General features: G+C 44.2%; 1 protein-coding gene across 5 annotated transcripts in view; it reads left to right on the plus strand.

Annotated features, from left to right (window-relative positions):
- Nucleotides 1-16,378, plus strand: part of GRB10 (growth factor receptor bound protein 10) — a 229,636-nt gene that overhangs the window by 54,977 nt on the left and 158,281 nt on the right. For all 5 annotated transcript variants that reach the window (XM_044453329.1, XM_044453345.1, XM_044453353.1 and 2 more), the window contains one exon: nucleotides 13,480-13,578. In XM_044453329.1, the coding sequence (XP_044309264.1) occupies nucleotides 13,528-13,578 (51 nt within the window). In that variant the 5' untranslated portion in view covers nucleotides 13,480-13,527. The remainder of the gene's footprint in view (nucleotides 1-13,479; nucleotides 13,579-16,378) is intronic.

Below are 16,378 nucleotides of genomic sequence, written 5' to 3' on the forward strand. Positions count from 1 at the left end.
AATTAATTCAAAATATGGTCACTAGAATTTTGACTAGGACAGCTGTGATTTTCCCTTTCCACATTAGTTGAGAGAACTCTGCTGACTGCCTGTTTGCTTCTAGACCTGAGTCCAAGTGCTAGTGCTTACTTTTTAAAGCTTGAAATAGCTTGGGACCTAAAAGTTTGGAGGAGCACCTCTTCCCCTGTCTGTCTGCTTGTTTCTCAAGATTTTCTGCTGAGGCTGTCCCTCAGGTGTTTGTTATATCAGAGGTATGTTGTCCAACAGCAGAGGAAAAGGCTTTTTGGCAGTGGCGCACAGTCTGTTGAATACTCTTCCTAAAGGGGCTTGCCTGGTGTCCTCAGGGCAACTGTATCTTGCATTGCTGCTGTATGCAAATCGTGACAGAATTTGTTTGTACACCACCCAGAACTCCTTAAATGGTACAAAAATGTCTTCAACCAATGAAAAAACTGCCCCCCTCCTCCCAAATGTGTACCTAAGTGTTTTTTGCAATTAATATTGCTTTTTCATATCTCACCTCTTTTGGATGCAAGTGGCAAATCCATTTTTAGATTCAAGGGAGATTACTAGATTAAGTAAACCAAATCCTTTGTTCCTCTTCAAAAGGCTTGATCCTTGTAACAGTAACAATATGTACAACCTGGTATCAACAGAATCAGAATGGCCTGCCAAAAACCTCTGTTCTTTTAAACTAACAAGCCTTCTCAGAAGACTATGCTTCTCAGTCTCGTGCTCTTGAAAGCAAGAGGAATGCTTGCTGTGGCTTTTGGGAAAGCATTTTGTGGTTTGAAATGGGCATTTTCCTTCTCAGACTCAATTTATCAACATGCATGGGTATTTTCCCTCTACTCCACAGAGAAATTTGTTTTCTTTTTAGGGGCAAAGCTAAGATATATATTTTAAAGTGTGAGATATATGGCTTGTACAGTTGCATTTAATATTGATTTTTTTCCTGGAATGGGAGAGTGACATATGCCAGCTTTTTGCTGTACAGGCTCTAGTTGAGATACTTAAGTACCCTGCTAAAAATACCACATCTATTTTAGACAAGGCCCCAGTTAGGAGAGAATAACTTGCAGCTCTCCAGCCTATAATCTGAAGGTACAGGCTGGTATTAAACAAAATGCAAACAAACATTTTCTTGTAATCATGTCTTTGCTTATTTAGCAACCAGCTCTGTTATAAAACAGCTCACATCTCTAAGAAGTCACTTCATCTATTCAGTATCCCCCCCCCCCACTAAGCATTCTTTTTAGCATGGATGGGGGAACTGTGCACATCACTTTTCTTTGCCCCCAAGTAAGTGTGCATGGCTCCAATTTGGACTGGGATCATGAAAGGGGGTTAAATATCCCCCTGTGCTTTGAACTGGGGCCATGGTATTCCAGGAGAAGAAATTGAACCTTCCCCCACCTTTTAAAAATGAAATTCCACCTCCTAGTGGGAGGATTAGAAAGGGAAAAATGTTCCATTGACTCTAGTGGAAATGTTTCTTTTAACTTCCCCCCACTTTTGGGGGTATGCTGAATGTCATAAAAGGACATTTATTCCCCTTCCCCACCAAGAGTGCGTATAGTCTTGCTGTAGCTCATGCACAGCTTCTTCCCTTTGACTTGGTGTTTACCACTGTCTTATGGAGATGGACAGTGCAGCCTACTCTTGGGTTGTCTGGTTGCTGCCTGGCCTGTCTCTGCTTCTAGAGCATCTGAGGCGTGTCCTGTTTAATAACTGTGATTTGCCGTATCCAAATGGCCAGAAGAGGTGAACATGGCCAAAGAGAAATGGGAGCCATCACTAAGATGCCGGTACAGTGGTTCCTTGGCTCACAAATGTAATCCGTTCCAGGACTCTGGTCGTGACCCAAACTGGTTGTGACCCAAGTCAAATTTCCCCATAAGGTTCAATGTATATAAGGTTAATTTGTTCTGTAACTATTTTTTAATCACAAAAATTTGAAGCAAAGAGGACAAAGAACAAAAAAAAAAGCAACCCTCCCCCCCCCCCCCCCCCGAGCGTAAGCATGGCCATCTCTTCCCCCAGCACAAGTGTGATCACGGGCGCACTCGGGAGGGAGGCTGGTGTGATTGCGGGTGCGCTTGGGGGGAGACAGGCACAATCATGGACATGCTCAGGAGGGAGATGGATACGATCACAGGCGTGCTCAAGGGGGAGACAGGTGCACTGGGGGGGAGGCGGGCACGCTGGGGGGGGAGACAGGCACGATCACAGGCATGCTGCGGGGGGGAGACTGGCGCGATCATCACCTGATGCGGAATTTGTAAACCGAGGCAACATTTTTCAGAAATTTCCGTTCGCAACTCGATTTGGTCATGAACTGAGACGTTCGTGAGCCGAGATACCACTGTAGTCTCATGTCTCATGGTAATCTGTAAGCCAGGCCTCTCTTGGAAAGGGTGATGTTGCCTAAGTAAGTGGCAGAAACACAGTGCTAAAGAGAAGAGATTGACAGGAGTATGGCTGGTGTTTGGCTGCCTTCTTAATGTGAGTGGTTATTTGAGTTTTGAAATGTGGCTTATGTGGGTTGGCGCTTTCTGACTGGGAAGGACTAGAAAGTATTTCTGTTCCGGCTGGAACATTACCTGGACAGTTTCAGTATTTGCTAGCTCCCAGCTTGTGATTCGTGACACTTGCTCTACAGTTACCCACAACTGAGGTCTGACACACCTGTGTCCTTGTTCTTCCAGCTATTACCAGGGTTAGTTCAAACACTTGGTAGTTGGACTTCTCTGATCAGAACTACTACTTCAAATTCAGTGTGTTATCCTCTTGGCCATCCATTTGTTGGATACTTCTTGTGCCCTTGTGTTAGGTATCACATAGTTAGGCTTCCTTTCCTCACCCCAACTTTTCATGTGGATTGTAACACTTGTGTAATTTCTGGGAACGAGGCTTTACATTTTATTTATTTATGTATTAATTACTAGATTTGTATCTCCCTTTTTTCTTACAAAAAACTCGAAGAGGCTTATATAGTTCTCTCCTGCTCTTCATCTTATCTCCACAAAAACAACCCTGTGAGGTAGGTTGGGCTGAGAGGCAGTGACTGGCTCAGAGTCTCCCAGTTGGCTCCCAGGCTGAAGTGGGACTAAAGACCCAGGTCCCCTGCATCACAGTCCCATGCTTTTAACCACTACACCACCCCAGCTCTCATTTATGTACATTTATAGTCACCATCTTCTCTGCTTCTCATTCTCTCTGTTCAACCAATCATGCTCTGAGCATCCTGTGTGACCAAGACTGGCCCTGTCATTACATAGAATCAGGCAGTGGATCCACAGGAGACTAAATTGGTTTAGTCCCCCCACCATCCAGAGGAGCCTGATCCTGCCACATCCAGTGGGTGCCCCAGAGAGCTCAGCCAGCCCCTCTCTGCCACTGCATTTATTGCAGCAGGAACGTCTGGACTCTGGAGCACGTGGCACCCACTGGGTGTTCTTGGTGAAAGCAGTGCAGCCAGGTTTTGCAGGTTCCTGCAGGAGCTTGGCCAGGTTGCGAGATATTGTGGGAATGCTGCTGGCTCTTACGATACCTCCAAGGCTGCTTTCTCTGGCTGTGTTGTGCAGCAACAAAAGGTGGGGACAGGGGCATGCTGCAGTGAGGGAAGGCACATGGTGTTGCAAGTGGTCCCTTGCCTCAGGATGTGGGGGAACTTGCACTAGCCCTGTTGGGGCGGGGGGCAATATTGCATAGGGTAACACTTGGAACTAGCTATACTGATCGCTTGTTTTAAAGTGATGAACCAGGCCAGGGGGAGACAAGAGCCTTTGTTTTAAATATGTAATAATGGGAAGTTCAGGGTTGGTTTCTCAACACTAGCATCTAGGAATGGCAGATGCCAGCTCCTTCATTCTGACGACAGACTCCTTCGCTCTGTCAGTTCTTTGCCAGACCCCATTCTGAGGCACCCTGACAAAACAGGAGATTAGTTCTTTAATGTAGGTGGTTTGGCAAAATCTCATCAATGTAAGTAAATTATTGGCTCTTTCGCCTGCCTCTTCACATGTGTGCAGTTCTGGGTGCTGCCAAAAATACCCATCTAATTTAAATGGAAGATAATCTTCTTTAAAAGGCTGTGAACTGTTGCTTCATTCTCTCTCACTTTTGCTGTGCCCTTTGAAAGGCTATTCACAATTGGAAGGAACAAAAAATATTTTTCTGATGGGTAATTTCAGGACCATATGACTGATTTAAAAGTGCACGGGTAGAGATGTGACTTTTGCAGAAAATGGGGAACTTCCAATTTCAGCTGAAGTGCATGGGTAGGTTTATAAGCGCGCGCGCACACACACACACACACACACACACACACACATATTTCTTGTAAACTTGAAATGCTACACATAGGTTAAGGAACATGGTGCTCAATGTTTATCATGTGTAATATAGAACTTCATGGCACTGGCAGTTTCTGGCACTAAAAACACCTAAAATCCATTGGCAAAATATCTGTTGGGAAAGGAAAACAAAATGAATGTCCTGTTCTAATTTTTTCCTGTGCTGAATAGGAGTTCCTTCAGGAGATAAGACAGGAACATTTTGTGAATGGAAGAATTCCTTCTTTTGAATGTTGACTATGTTACATACAATAGATATATGGGTGGGTAAGGTTAATAATATTTATAGATTGTGTTTGTATGCAGCTCTAATAAATTAGTCTTCCTAGTGCAAGCTTTTCACTTCAAACTGGGGTAAAGAAGAGCATGGAGATAATTTACAGATTATCTGGAGTCTGCAAGCTTCCTATTCTTTTGCAAAGGGAAACATGACTTTTTGCCCACTTGGATATGTTCATCATGTATAATGAACCATGCTAGCAGAAAATGAATGAGTTTCTGTGGGTGGTAGAGCTCTTTGTGCGTCCAGTTCAGCAGCAGAGGCGAAGCCAAAATACAATGGGGAAACTTCCTGGCAAGGTGGCTGTAATGAAACTTGGTTCTGACTTTGGGCCCAGTTAATGCTTTGGCAGAACTTAGTTTTATAATGTTGGTGAAACTAAGAAGATCCAGACCTGAATGTTGATGATAGGAGACTCATTTACCTTTGCAGAAATTTCTTAAAGGAAAACTGGGATAGAAGTGGAAGAATAGCACACCTAATTTGGGCACCAAACTGATTTTGGGGAGATAGTGAAGAGAGGATTGAAAGACTTTGTGCAAAAAGAAATCGTAAACACATTGCAAGCAGAAAACTCTTGTTACAGGTATCAGTGGTCAGTTGTGGTATCCTCCTTTGAGCCTTTCTCAAAGGGAGAATCCAAGAAGAGTTTTGGGGGTTGGAGGTCTTTTACTTACATGGCAGATAGCAAGTTATGGCTGGCTGGATATGTCAGCAGCCCTTCTGGTTCGCTGGTGCAAGCTTAGTAGTGCTGACTGGTGGTTAGGAGAGCAGCATGCTAAAGCCTGATATCAACATGAGCCATCATTCAGCAGTCCTGTTCCCTGCTGAGCTATGTGGTATTTCATGTCCATGCTCATTCTAGAAGGACTTTGGCTACTGACGTAAGCAGCTGCCTTACCGCAAGCCAGATCAGTGGTCAGTAAGCCAAGTCCTGCCTGCTGTCATGGCAGGGGCAGCAGCACTTAGAGGTTCTCAAGTACAGTCTGTTCCCAGCCATGCAACATGAGATCTTGAGCAGGAAACATCAGGGAATTCAGCCTGGGATCTTCTGCCAGGAAAGCGTGCCTTTCACTTTTGAGCCATGCTTCTTTCTTCAAACAACACATTGCAGGTGGCCTTACCTTTTCTACAGTAACCGGGGAGCAGAAGAATATTCTTGCTTTTTTCTTCCTCTTCTCTCCCCACTATTCTGGGCTATGATGTGGGCTTCCAGAAAATCATCCACTGCCCTAAATCAGCTGAGGTCTGATCTAGCATGTTTGACTCTCTCTTAGTTTTGTTTATTTAAACATATGCTATGTTAATCTTCCATGCTGAATAAACAACTGAGAAGTTTTTCCAGTGGCCCAAAGTAGTGGAACTGAGCACTTGTTAAGGGGGGAATCAATAAAGTACAATTAACATGGTTTAAATATTCAAACAAATTCAAAGCTTTATTTAGAAAGTATTTTTACTGAAATACTTGTAAATGTGACGAGGCATGACCCTTCGATAGCACGTGCTTTCCTAATATCTATATTAAGAAAAAACAAACAAAGGCACTAAGACCTGGTAATAACACTAACATGCCTGAAGAGCAGTATGCGTCCCAGGAAAAGTTAATTACAACTGTTACAAATTACAAAGTTAATTGAGTAGTGTTGTATCCATTACAGTTGCCCAATTTTACTTTTATTGTGTTCGAATCCATTTTGAAATGTGGAAAACCTTTCTGAGAAAAAGAATAGTAGTGGAAAATTTCTCACCCCACCTAATTTGTGTTGGTTTTAAGGAACATATTAGAAGTGTGACATTACCCCATATTTGACCTCACTCCTTGTTTTGGCCTTCAGATGCAAAGAGTTGCCATAGTCTTGTTGACTTGCTGTTGCCGGCATCTGAGTACCCAGCAGTATTAAGCCTGGTATCAGTTTTTATGCGGTTTTTATGCTTCTATTACTTAATGAGAATAGAAGCTGGCATATAGAAGCTTGCCAAGTCTAAACAATTTCAAGAATCTCCAGATGCAAGTCTTGCTGAGCCGAAAAGATATTTCAACACTGCTGGCCAGGAATTCCAAACAAATTGTGCTTTGGCTTGTCTGGAACCTTGAATATTTTTGCAAAGGGAGGAATTCACTGAGGGTATTTTGGTTAAAAGAATATTGACTTTTTGATCCTATACAGTATATCACAGAAGTGAGTACACCCCTCACATTTTGTAAATATTTTATTATATCTTTTCATGTGACAACTTTTGTTGCCAGCGGTTTAGACATTAAGGGCTGTGTGTTGAGTTATTTTGAGGGGACAGCAAATTTACACTGTTATACAAGCTGTATACTCACTACTTTACATTGTAGCAAAGTGTCATTTCTTCAGGGTTGTCACATGAAAAGATACAAGAAAATATTTACAAAATGTGAGGGGTGTACTCACTTCTGTGATATACTGTATATAGGTGCCTGTATGCTTTGCCTTTTGTTGTATATAGTGGTTTTGGCTTTGAATTTAGTGGCTTAAAGTTCATGGACCTAAACAGGTCTGCATGCTTTACTCAGCAGATTGATTCGCTGAGTTGATTGGACAGTGTTAATTGGTGGGAGCTAGAAGTGAAGGGCACACTTCTGCATTTTGTGAGGCTGTTTTAGTTCTGATGTCCAGTGGGAAATGGAAAGGAAGAGGGCAATGTTAAAGGCTAGATGGTGATGTAAGAGAAACTGTGGGCGTGGAGGAAGGAAGAGAAGAACTGGGAAATGTCTGCACCCTCCACCAGCACAAGAGCACTGAGTGTAGTCCTGTGTGAATATGTAGGCCTGAGCTTCAGAAGTCTGGGGTCACTAGCACAATGGTTCTATAATGCCCCTTGCTAGGACTAGGTATGTAGGAAGAGATTTGTCTAGAATTACATCTGCATGGTGCAGGGCTGGGAAAGTGATGCTTCTGCCTCCCCTTCCCTACACTGAATGGGGGTGTTCAATAGGAATGGGTACTTCTGGATACCCTATTCATGTATTACTCATGTACAAGACAGTCATGGGTTGAAGCAAGAGCAGCACTGGATTCCTGCCACTGCCTCTGGTGTCAGTGTGCCCAGCACCTGTACAAAGGAGACCGTACAACTGGGCAGCTTTTCACACAGGGCTTTGCCATTTCTCACATAGGTGAGCCCACTGTATGCCCAGACAATGGGGTCAGAAGTGCAACTCCACCCAGGTTCAAACACTGAGTGCCATCTTTATGAGTAGTACGGGAAACCTAAGGACACCTTCAGCTATGAAAAGTGCAGTGCCCCAAGCAGCTTAAGAGTTCCAGGGTGGGCATGGTGGAATTTGGAGGAAGCACTTCTCTTATCTGCATGAATACTCCTTCCCTCAGCTTTTCACTTTAATGTGCTTCCTAAAAACTCATATCCTCAGTGGAGTGGGGAACTTAGGATTTGGGAAATGTACTAGGTACTCCACGGTAGTGCACTGTATGCCAGGTATCCCCAACATGGCAACTGTGGGCACTGGGGTACTTGTGAAGACCTCCCTGTGGCACACAGAAAGATTTCCTCCCTGCTCTGTTAGAAAAAAATAATTTTAAAAAGTTGAACCTGCTGCTGATCAGGGACAGGAAGAGAAGGAAAGAGTTGCTTCACGCCCTCCGCCCCAGTCTACTTTCATACGCACAGACCTTCCCCCTCTCTCTCACTCATGAACTTTAGCCTTCCTGTTTCTCTCCACCCAGCTTCTTTCCTTGCTATCTTCCTCTCTTCCCCATCTTGTTTTATCTTTTATCTCTTCCTACTCCATAGCTCTGCTCCCTCCCTTTTATCTTGCTATTTTCCCTCCCCCTGCCCTCCAGCCTCCCTGTTTGTCCTGCCTGCCTCTTTTGACCAGCGAGGTCTTCCCAGCAGGCATTATAGAACTACCTGCGTTCTCAATGGGAGTCATTTTGCAGTGGTGTCAACAGTGGTTTCTCAATTTCCCAAATGTGTCCATGGGTCCTGAAAGACTGGGGACACATGCTGTAAACTCTTAGGAGTAGGTAGCATGTGTTCCTCCAGATGTTTTGGCCTACAGCTCCTTCCTTCCATCACCGTTGGCTTTGTTAGCTAGAACTGATGCAGTTGTAGGCCAAAATGCATGGAAGACCACAAGCTGCCCACCTTTAGCTTTGGAGTTTGACAGGGCTAGTTGTGCTTTCTGCCCTGGCTCCCTTTTTTGTGTGTTTGGAAAAAAGGGAAACTTTCCTTGCTTCCTGGTTGGAGTTGAACATGTTAGACTGTGTCAGACCGCTTTTAGTTTTTCCTATATTTCATTGATGAATTAACACTTAGACATATGTAGGGAGTCCCCTATTACAACCGCACCCCTGCCAGCTGTGTGCGGCAACTGGTATTTGTCTGTGGTTGCAAACCTGTTAACTACACAACTACCAAGGTCAGCATTAGAATAAATGGGGGCCTGTAATGAATGTGTTCTCCTGTGTTTCTCCAGCCAATACATCTGCAAAAGCTATTACATCTTTCTGCCCCACACATCAGAGTGTAAGCCACTTTGGACCCATCAACAGCCAGAAAAGAACCACCAAACTCTGGTTCAGTTTACAGAAACTTCCTTGCACATTTGCCTACAGACAGCAACCACATCCTCACTGTTTACAAGTTTGGATTGCTTAACTTAAACAAGTGCTTTAGCAACTATCTTTATCATCACTGTAAACTGTAAACCTCATTGGCCACTTGCAGTTACAAAAGCGGGTGGAATTGTAGACAGACACAAAAATAGCAAAGTGGGGTGGATGGTTCTGTTGCTGTTCCAAACCATCCAGGGCTAGCACAGGCCAAGGGGCACACATGCCCGCCATCCTCATGCCACGCCTTGATGCGAGGGCAGCCTGTGGCTCTGTTACTGTTGCTGCAGAGTTGGGCATCCCAGCACATAGGAACTTGATCTGCTTTTCCAATTCTCTGAATTCTAAATGTCTGTAGCCGTTGGTTGGTGATTTCAGCTTGCTTTTTCTTCCCCAAATGGAATCTTACATCTAACTCATGTAGCCATTCGCATGTCACAACAACCCAGGTTGTGTGTGTGTGTGTGTGTGTGTTTTAAACCCTGGCTTGGGTGGATGTACAGGCTGGCTAGTGCATGCTCCTTGATTGCTCTTTCTGTGAATAGGAGAAGCTAGACAACCTGGGATGCTCTGGCCCAGGGTTGCTTCTTGAGATGCAGCTCAGGAGTTCTGGCTTGACTCTTTCCTGACAAGTCAGAGAAATAATCCACAGTTGCTGGGCTGGAGCACACACATGTAACAAGATACTATCAGTGTGACTAATGGGGACTGTTGCTACAACTGGCTTTCCTAATGAGTACTCCTTATTTGCCAAACTCTTCTCTTAATTCTTGTAGAGATTCCACATATGATATTATTGGTGATAAGGGAGTGGAACAAGGGGCTATGTTTTTCCTTAGTCCTGTTCCCGCCTTTGAGGAGCCCAAAGGAACAATGTCTACTCTCCATCTACTTGAGGAAGATGCAGCTTTGCAGCTGACTGTCTCTCTCTTCCTCCGCCTGTCCCATCTGCTAAGTAACTGGAGGGATTGGCCTTAGAACATGGTTTTGTTAGTGAAACTGCCTCTTGGACTAGCTGGAGCAATCTTTTTCCTTTTTTTTTTTTTTTTTTTGGCTCAAAGAACAGCCACACCATTAAGACTTTCTAGGGTGAATACAAAAACATCTTGAGAATTGTCTCCCTGACTTTTGCACATGGATTTGGTGGTGGAAGCTATGTGATTCTTTTATGCAGAAATGATTAGTTGCTCTTTCTTTTGGCTATTTGGTGCCTGTCCCATTCAGGACTCCCCACTATAATAACTCACGACGCATATATCCACAACAGCCACACAGAGTTTTGCAGTGTTATACCCACGTCATGATTTTCTCAAAGAAACTGGAAATAGAAGCATAGAAACAGAGCGAGTCAGAAGGGGTCTCCCGGGCCATCTAGTCTGACCCCCGGCTTCAGCCATCTCCGCTCATGACATGCCCACCATGTGCATGTCTAGCCTATCCTTGAACACCCTCACCATTCAAGGATAGGTAGGTAGTATGCTGAGAATTTTCCTTGATGTTCAGGCAGACATACCCTTTAAGTCTGCAGTGTAAATATACACAAAGAGGAGCTCACAATAATTTGGAAATTTGGGTTGAATTTTTAGGGGCAAAGAAGACCAGGTTTGGAGGAAAAAATGCAGGTGCAGCCATCTAGTATAAAAGCAACCACAGTCACTGAGAGTGTAAACACTAGCTCTGAGGTGGTTCCCTTATGATACAAGCTCAATATTGCTGCAATATTTGGCGTAACATCATGTTCTATCACATTGTACTGGCATATCTGCTGATGTGTATTTTTATTTATTTATTACGTCTATATCCCACCTTTTCTCCTAAAGCTCAGATTGTGTAAAAGGTTATTTAATTTTTAAATCCCCATACAGTCTGTGAGAGAGGTTAGGCCAAGAGAGTGACAACCTCAAGGTCATCTAGAGAATTTCGTAGATAAATGGGGATTAGAGCCAGGGACTCACTGATCTAAGTCCAGCAAAGCTGGAAATTCAATACCTCAGAAGGGGGTGTGGTAGGCTGTTTGGAGCACCCTCTTGAGGAGCAGACTGTACTGTTCTGCTTGGACTTCATGATTAGACATCACCTGACTTCTATAATGTAAAGAGCTTTGATCTGTATGATGCATTAGTATTCGTTTATGCATGTGTATCTTGGATTTCTTTAGAATAATCTCCTCTCTGATATGTTGGACACTGATGGTCCTGTCTAAATGTAGTTGTACATTGGTAATGTTTTGGTTTATAATTTGCTCTAAACGGCTTCAGGAAATTAGAAGCAGTTAAATATTCTAAAATAAAGAAATTTTTAACAATCATGTACACAGGAATTGTCAATGGTTGACCCAATTTTGAATTCATTTAATAAGGAAATAAAGGCTGTGCTTATAGCATGAAACTGAATTTTGTTTGTAGGAGAGCCACTGTAAAATGAATGCTAATCAAGTAAAGTCTTGATAAAAGTTCATATACTGTATTAAATAGATTCCAAGTACCGCTTAGTTTGGGGAAAGGACTTTACAGAGCAACCTTACAAAATACTTTAAGTGTATCTTACCTCTGCAAGTGAAAGTGCAAATACTTTATTTTCAGGTTCTATTTTAAAAACAACAAAAAGGCAGAGTTTGGCTACAGTCTTTGTTCATTTTGCTACCCAGATGCATATAGCATTGCCATAAACCTTGATTAAAGCAGATAGTTTTTCTTTTTGAAGCCAGATCAATACCCTAGATTCTCCTAGCAGAAAAACTATTATTTCAGAATATGGCTGATGCAATTTTTACCATCTGTTTAGATATGGACAACTTCACGTTTAGCCAAATGAAGCAACTCAAAATAACGAGCAGCATTGCCAAGAATGAATACTTAATAGCACTACTTGAGTACCAAATGGCTTCTTGCACAAAGAATAATATTTAGATTTTAACTCCTGCCTCCCTGCTTCTGTTTCAGTAAATGCCAGCAATCTCATAATGGAGAGGGCCACAATTTCCCCCAGACTTAGTGTAGCTAGAACTTGAACCTGGTGTGTGCTGCCACCACAGCAGTTGCTTCTATGCTGGTCTGGATATGTATAACTACATGTGCCCCATGCGCAGGGGAGAGATTCCCAGTATGTTAACACCTTCCCGGGCCAGGGCAAATGTTGGTTTCATTGGCTGTAAACCTTCCAGGGAAGTCACAACTTAAGAATTGTTGTGGAAGTAGCAACAAGGTGGCTCACATGTAGCAGTAACTTAAGACTTTGCTCTACAACATTTCGCTGCGGCTGTTGCTGCTGCTGCTAAGAGCTATATTTTGGGCAGAAGGCTCTAATGTCCTTGCCCTTTCCCTGCCCCCTTCTGTTCTCTTCCATGTTCTTGTCATGTGTCCCTTCGTTGCGCACTCCAGTTGCCTGTGTCATTGTTTGGTGAAGAATGGACAGCGAGGCAGCTTGTAGAGTTCTATCTTCATAGAGTTCTTACTATCCAGCCTGGCTGCCCATTCCTGGTGGGAGTGGATTAAAGAGCGCTTTGTGTCTTGGATACTTTGGCTGAGGGACAATGGTAAAAGGGAGAGGCTCTGCCAACCAGGCAGCAGTGTTTTGATGAAAGCTGCCTTAGATCAAGTTAGACCATTGTCTTCTGAGCAGTTGCCATCTTTGATACGAAGCAGTTTTCTCTGGCTTTCCCTCCCAATTTTCTATGAGGGTAGGTGCCAGGAATTGAACTTGATGCAGTTCCAGTGAGTTGTGGCCTCATCTTTATGATCTGTGGATTGGCTTATGTGAGAGAACAGTTTTTCCTTCTGTGTGAGTGTGGACATGCAGAGCCAGGCTTGCCCTATAGGGTGTACAGCAAGTTTATAAATAGCCACTTGCTTGGTTGCCTGTCATGCGTAAGAAGATCCTCCAAGCCACTGGGCATGGAAACTTCCTTGTAAATTGAAAGAATGTTCTCTTTCAGACAGGTGGTGTCATTCCACAAGTGACTTGTACAAGTATGTGTGGGAAGATTGGGTGTGCTCCTAACATTTTCTGTGGGCTTGTAACTAATATGGCCTTTACACAAGCCTGTCTTTTGCACAATAAGGAGAGCTTCTTAGGACCTACTGGGCTCCCAGTGCTCTTGCAGTGTACTGGCTGGCAGCTCTTTCTCTCTTTGCTTCCCCACCAGCTTTCCTCCATCTTCAAATTGTTTGCCATGATAACAGTTTGTTGCGACATGTCCTTCCCATGCAGTTTTTCTCACAGTCTTGCTTTTGCACTGCAGGTACTGCGAAGCAGTAGATGTAATTTTGAAGAAAATCTGAAGGCACAAATGGCTCTAGCTGGCTGCCCAGACTCCTTTTTGCACCATCCTTACCGGATAGTAAGTTATAACTTAAATATATATTTAACATATATGGAATTAAGCTACGGTTAAAGTCAAGTCTGTTGACTGCAATCAGTACTTGGTTGATGTTTAGGTAATGCTTGTAGCTTGGCAAATGGTTCATGTGAGCACTCAATTGGGTGGAAAGTCAAATTAATAATACTTCATAGCTGATGCTTTAGCTAATCTATTATCCACCCTTGCATTTTCTAATATAAATACTGAGATATGCGCTAGCTAGCTAGTGTAGCCTAGTGGCTGAGGTTGATCTGTAAACCAGGTAGGGTAGTAGAAGGGACATGGGGAATTACAGACCAGTTAGCCTTAAGTCCATTGCAGGAAAAACAATGGAAAGGCTCATAACAGAGAGAGATCTAGTGTTGCTAGATAGGGAAGGGAGGCTGACAGCCACACAACACGGCTTCCGCAATAACAGGTCCTGCCAGACAAACCTTGTGGAATTCTATGACAAGGTTTCAAGATGGCTAGATGGAGGGGATGCAGTGGATGTGGTATACCTGGATTTCAGCAAGGCCATTGACAAAGTGCCCCATGATATCCTGGTGGAGAAACTGAGGAATTTTGGGATACACCAGAGCACTGTCTAGTGGATTAGGGCATGGTTGACTGACTGAAAGCAGAAGGTAACCATTAGCGGGGATTCATCAGGATGGTGGCCAGTGACTGCAGGCTAAGCATGAGTCAGCAGTGTGATGTGGTGGTCAAGAGGGCAAACACCACCCTTGGTTGCATAGCCAGAAGTGTGGCTTCTAGATCGAGAGAGGTATCACTACCACTCTATAAAACTCTGGTGTGCCTGCAACTGGAGTATTGTGCTCAGTTTGGGGCCGCTCATTACAGAAAGAATATAGCCAGGTTAGGGTCAGTGCAGCGTAGGGCCACAAGGTTGGTGGCTGGTTTGCAGGGGATGCCATATGAGGTGAGACAGAGGGAACTGGGTGTCTTCAGCCTGGAGAAGAGGAGACTCAGGGGGTATGTTGGCGACATACAGGTGTGTGAGGGGATGTCACATGGAGATGGGCAGAGACCTGTTCTCCCCTGCAGAGGAAGGCAGGATGTGCTCCAATGGAGCAAAGCTCAGGGAACCAAGGTTCCATTTAGATGCCAGGAAGCACTTCCTGACAGTCAGGACCCCGAGGGTGTGGAATGGGCTTCCACGAGAGGTCACTGAGGCCCCATCGGTGCGGGTGTTCAAGGATAGGCTGGACATGCACATGGTGGGCATGTTGTGAGCGGAGCCGGCTGGTGCTGGAGGTCAGACTAGATGGCCCGGGAGGCCCCTTCTCTTGCTCTGTTTCTGTGTTTCTAAGTCCGGTATTCTATGAACTCAGTAGGTAGTCAGTTCGGCCATGGAGGGAGTTGATGGCTCAAATTTGGGAGAGTGGGGCTGGCTGCATGGTACTGGCACCTACCCTTTGCGAATGAGCCATGGTGAGTCTGAGTCTGCTCCCACTCCCCTTCCTTCCTCTGTCCTGCTCTTCCCCGTTCACCTACCAGTGAAGGAGATCAGAAGAGTCAATTTCATGTTTTAAACAAATTCCAGTTCCCTGTGTTGTCTGAGCTGGGGAGCTGGTTTGTTTTAAAACCGCTTGATTTCAGATCCTAGCTTATTCTCATGAATTTGAGTCAACCTGTAATTTATTTGTGATCCACAAATAGTAAAACAGCATGAAACAAATAGAAGTTGGTTTTTGTAAAATATCTATAAACTACAACAGTTGATAAAATGACTTACTATAAAAGCACCACTATGCTAATTTTTACTTTTGGTGTTTTCAATTTGTTCTGTAATTAAAATAGTGGAGCCCTTGAGTAAAATGGTTGAAGAACAACCAGCAAAAGTTGCCTAAGGGTGCAATCCCATGACTGTTCAGACAGAACAAAAGCCCTGTAATTCCCAGCATGCCCGGTCAGCCAATGCACCGCTGACTGAGCATACATAGGATTGTACCCTAAGAATATATTAGAATATTATGTGTATTAGAATTCCTCTAGCCCTGTCCTACAAAGTACAGTTCTTTGTTGTGGCCTCTGTGCATCACACATATGGATGCTGCCCCTGCGCAGTGCCTGTAGCCAGGAAGATTCAAAAGTTTAACGGTTTTGGCGAGAACTCTGCACCCGCCCCCCACAGTATAAGAAGGCAGAGTGCCCACCATTTCCCCAGTCTTCTTGTGACCGCTGTTTGCTGTACCTCGAGCCTTTTGTCTCTTACTGTAGCTATACTGTTGTATCTAAAACCTTTTTACTGTTTATTCCTCTCTACTTAGTTCTCTTGTTAAGATCTCCAACTTACATTATCCTCCCCATTAGAAGTTCTTTCTAAATCCCTGTTTTTCCCTTTCCCTCATATATAAAATCTTCTATCGTCTGTTCTTCTCTTGCTTTGCTAACTTCGCCTTTCTCTCAATGGCTCAGCATGCAGCCTTCCGCAAGTGTTCTCAGTGTGGGACCAAGATGTCCCCCACTGATCCTCACAATCTGTGCCTTCTCTGTCTCAGAGAACTGATAAGTGTGGCCATTGTCCCTTTGGCCCTGTCCTTGCTGGATTGTCAGGAGGTGACTCTGCCGGGATCAATTTCAGATGGAGAGATCCGGGACTCTCCCCAAATGGCCCATCCAATGGCACTCTCGCCGACTCTGCAGCCTTTGCCTGAGGTCTCCCCGAGGGCCCCACCTCAGGTACGACAGCAGCAGCGTGCTTCTGGCCGTTCGTCCGGAGACTGGGTACAAATGCCCTATGGAACCTCCTCCCATTGTGAGCCCTGGGATGATT

This window comes from Varanus komodoensis, unplaced genomic scaffold, assembly GCF_004798865.1.
Source record: "Varanus komodoensis strain SLA01 unplaced genomic scaffold, ASM479886v1 scaffold10, whole genome shotgun sequence".
Taxonomy (NCBI): Eukaryota; Metazoa; Chordata; class Lepidosauria; order Squamata; family Varanidae; genus Varanus; species Varanus komodoensis.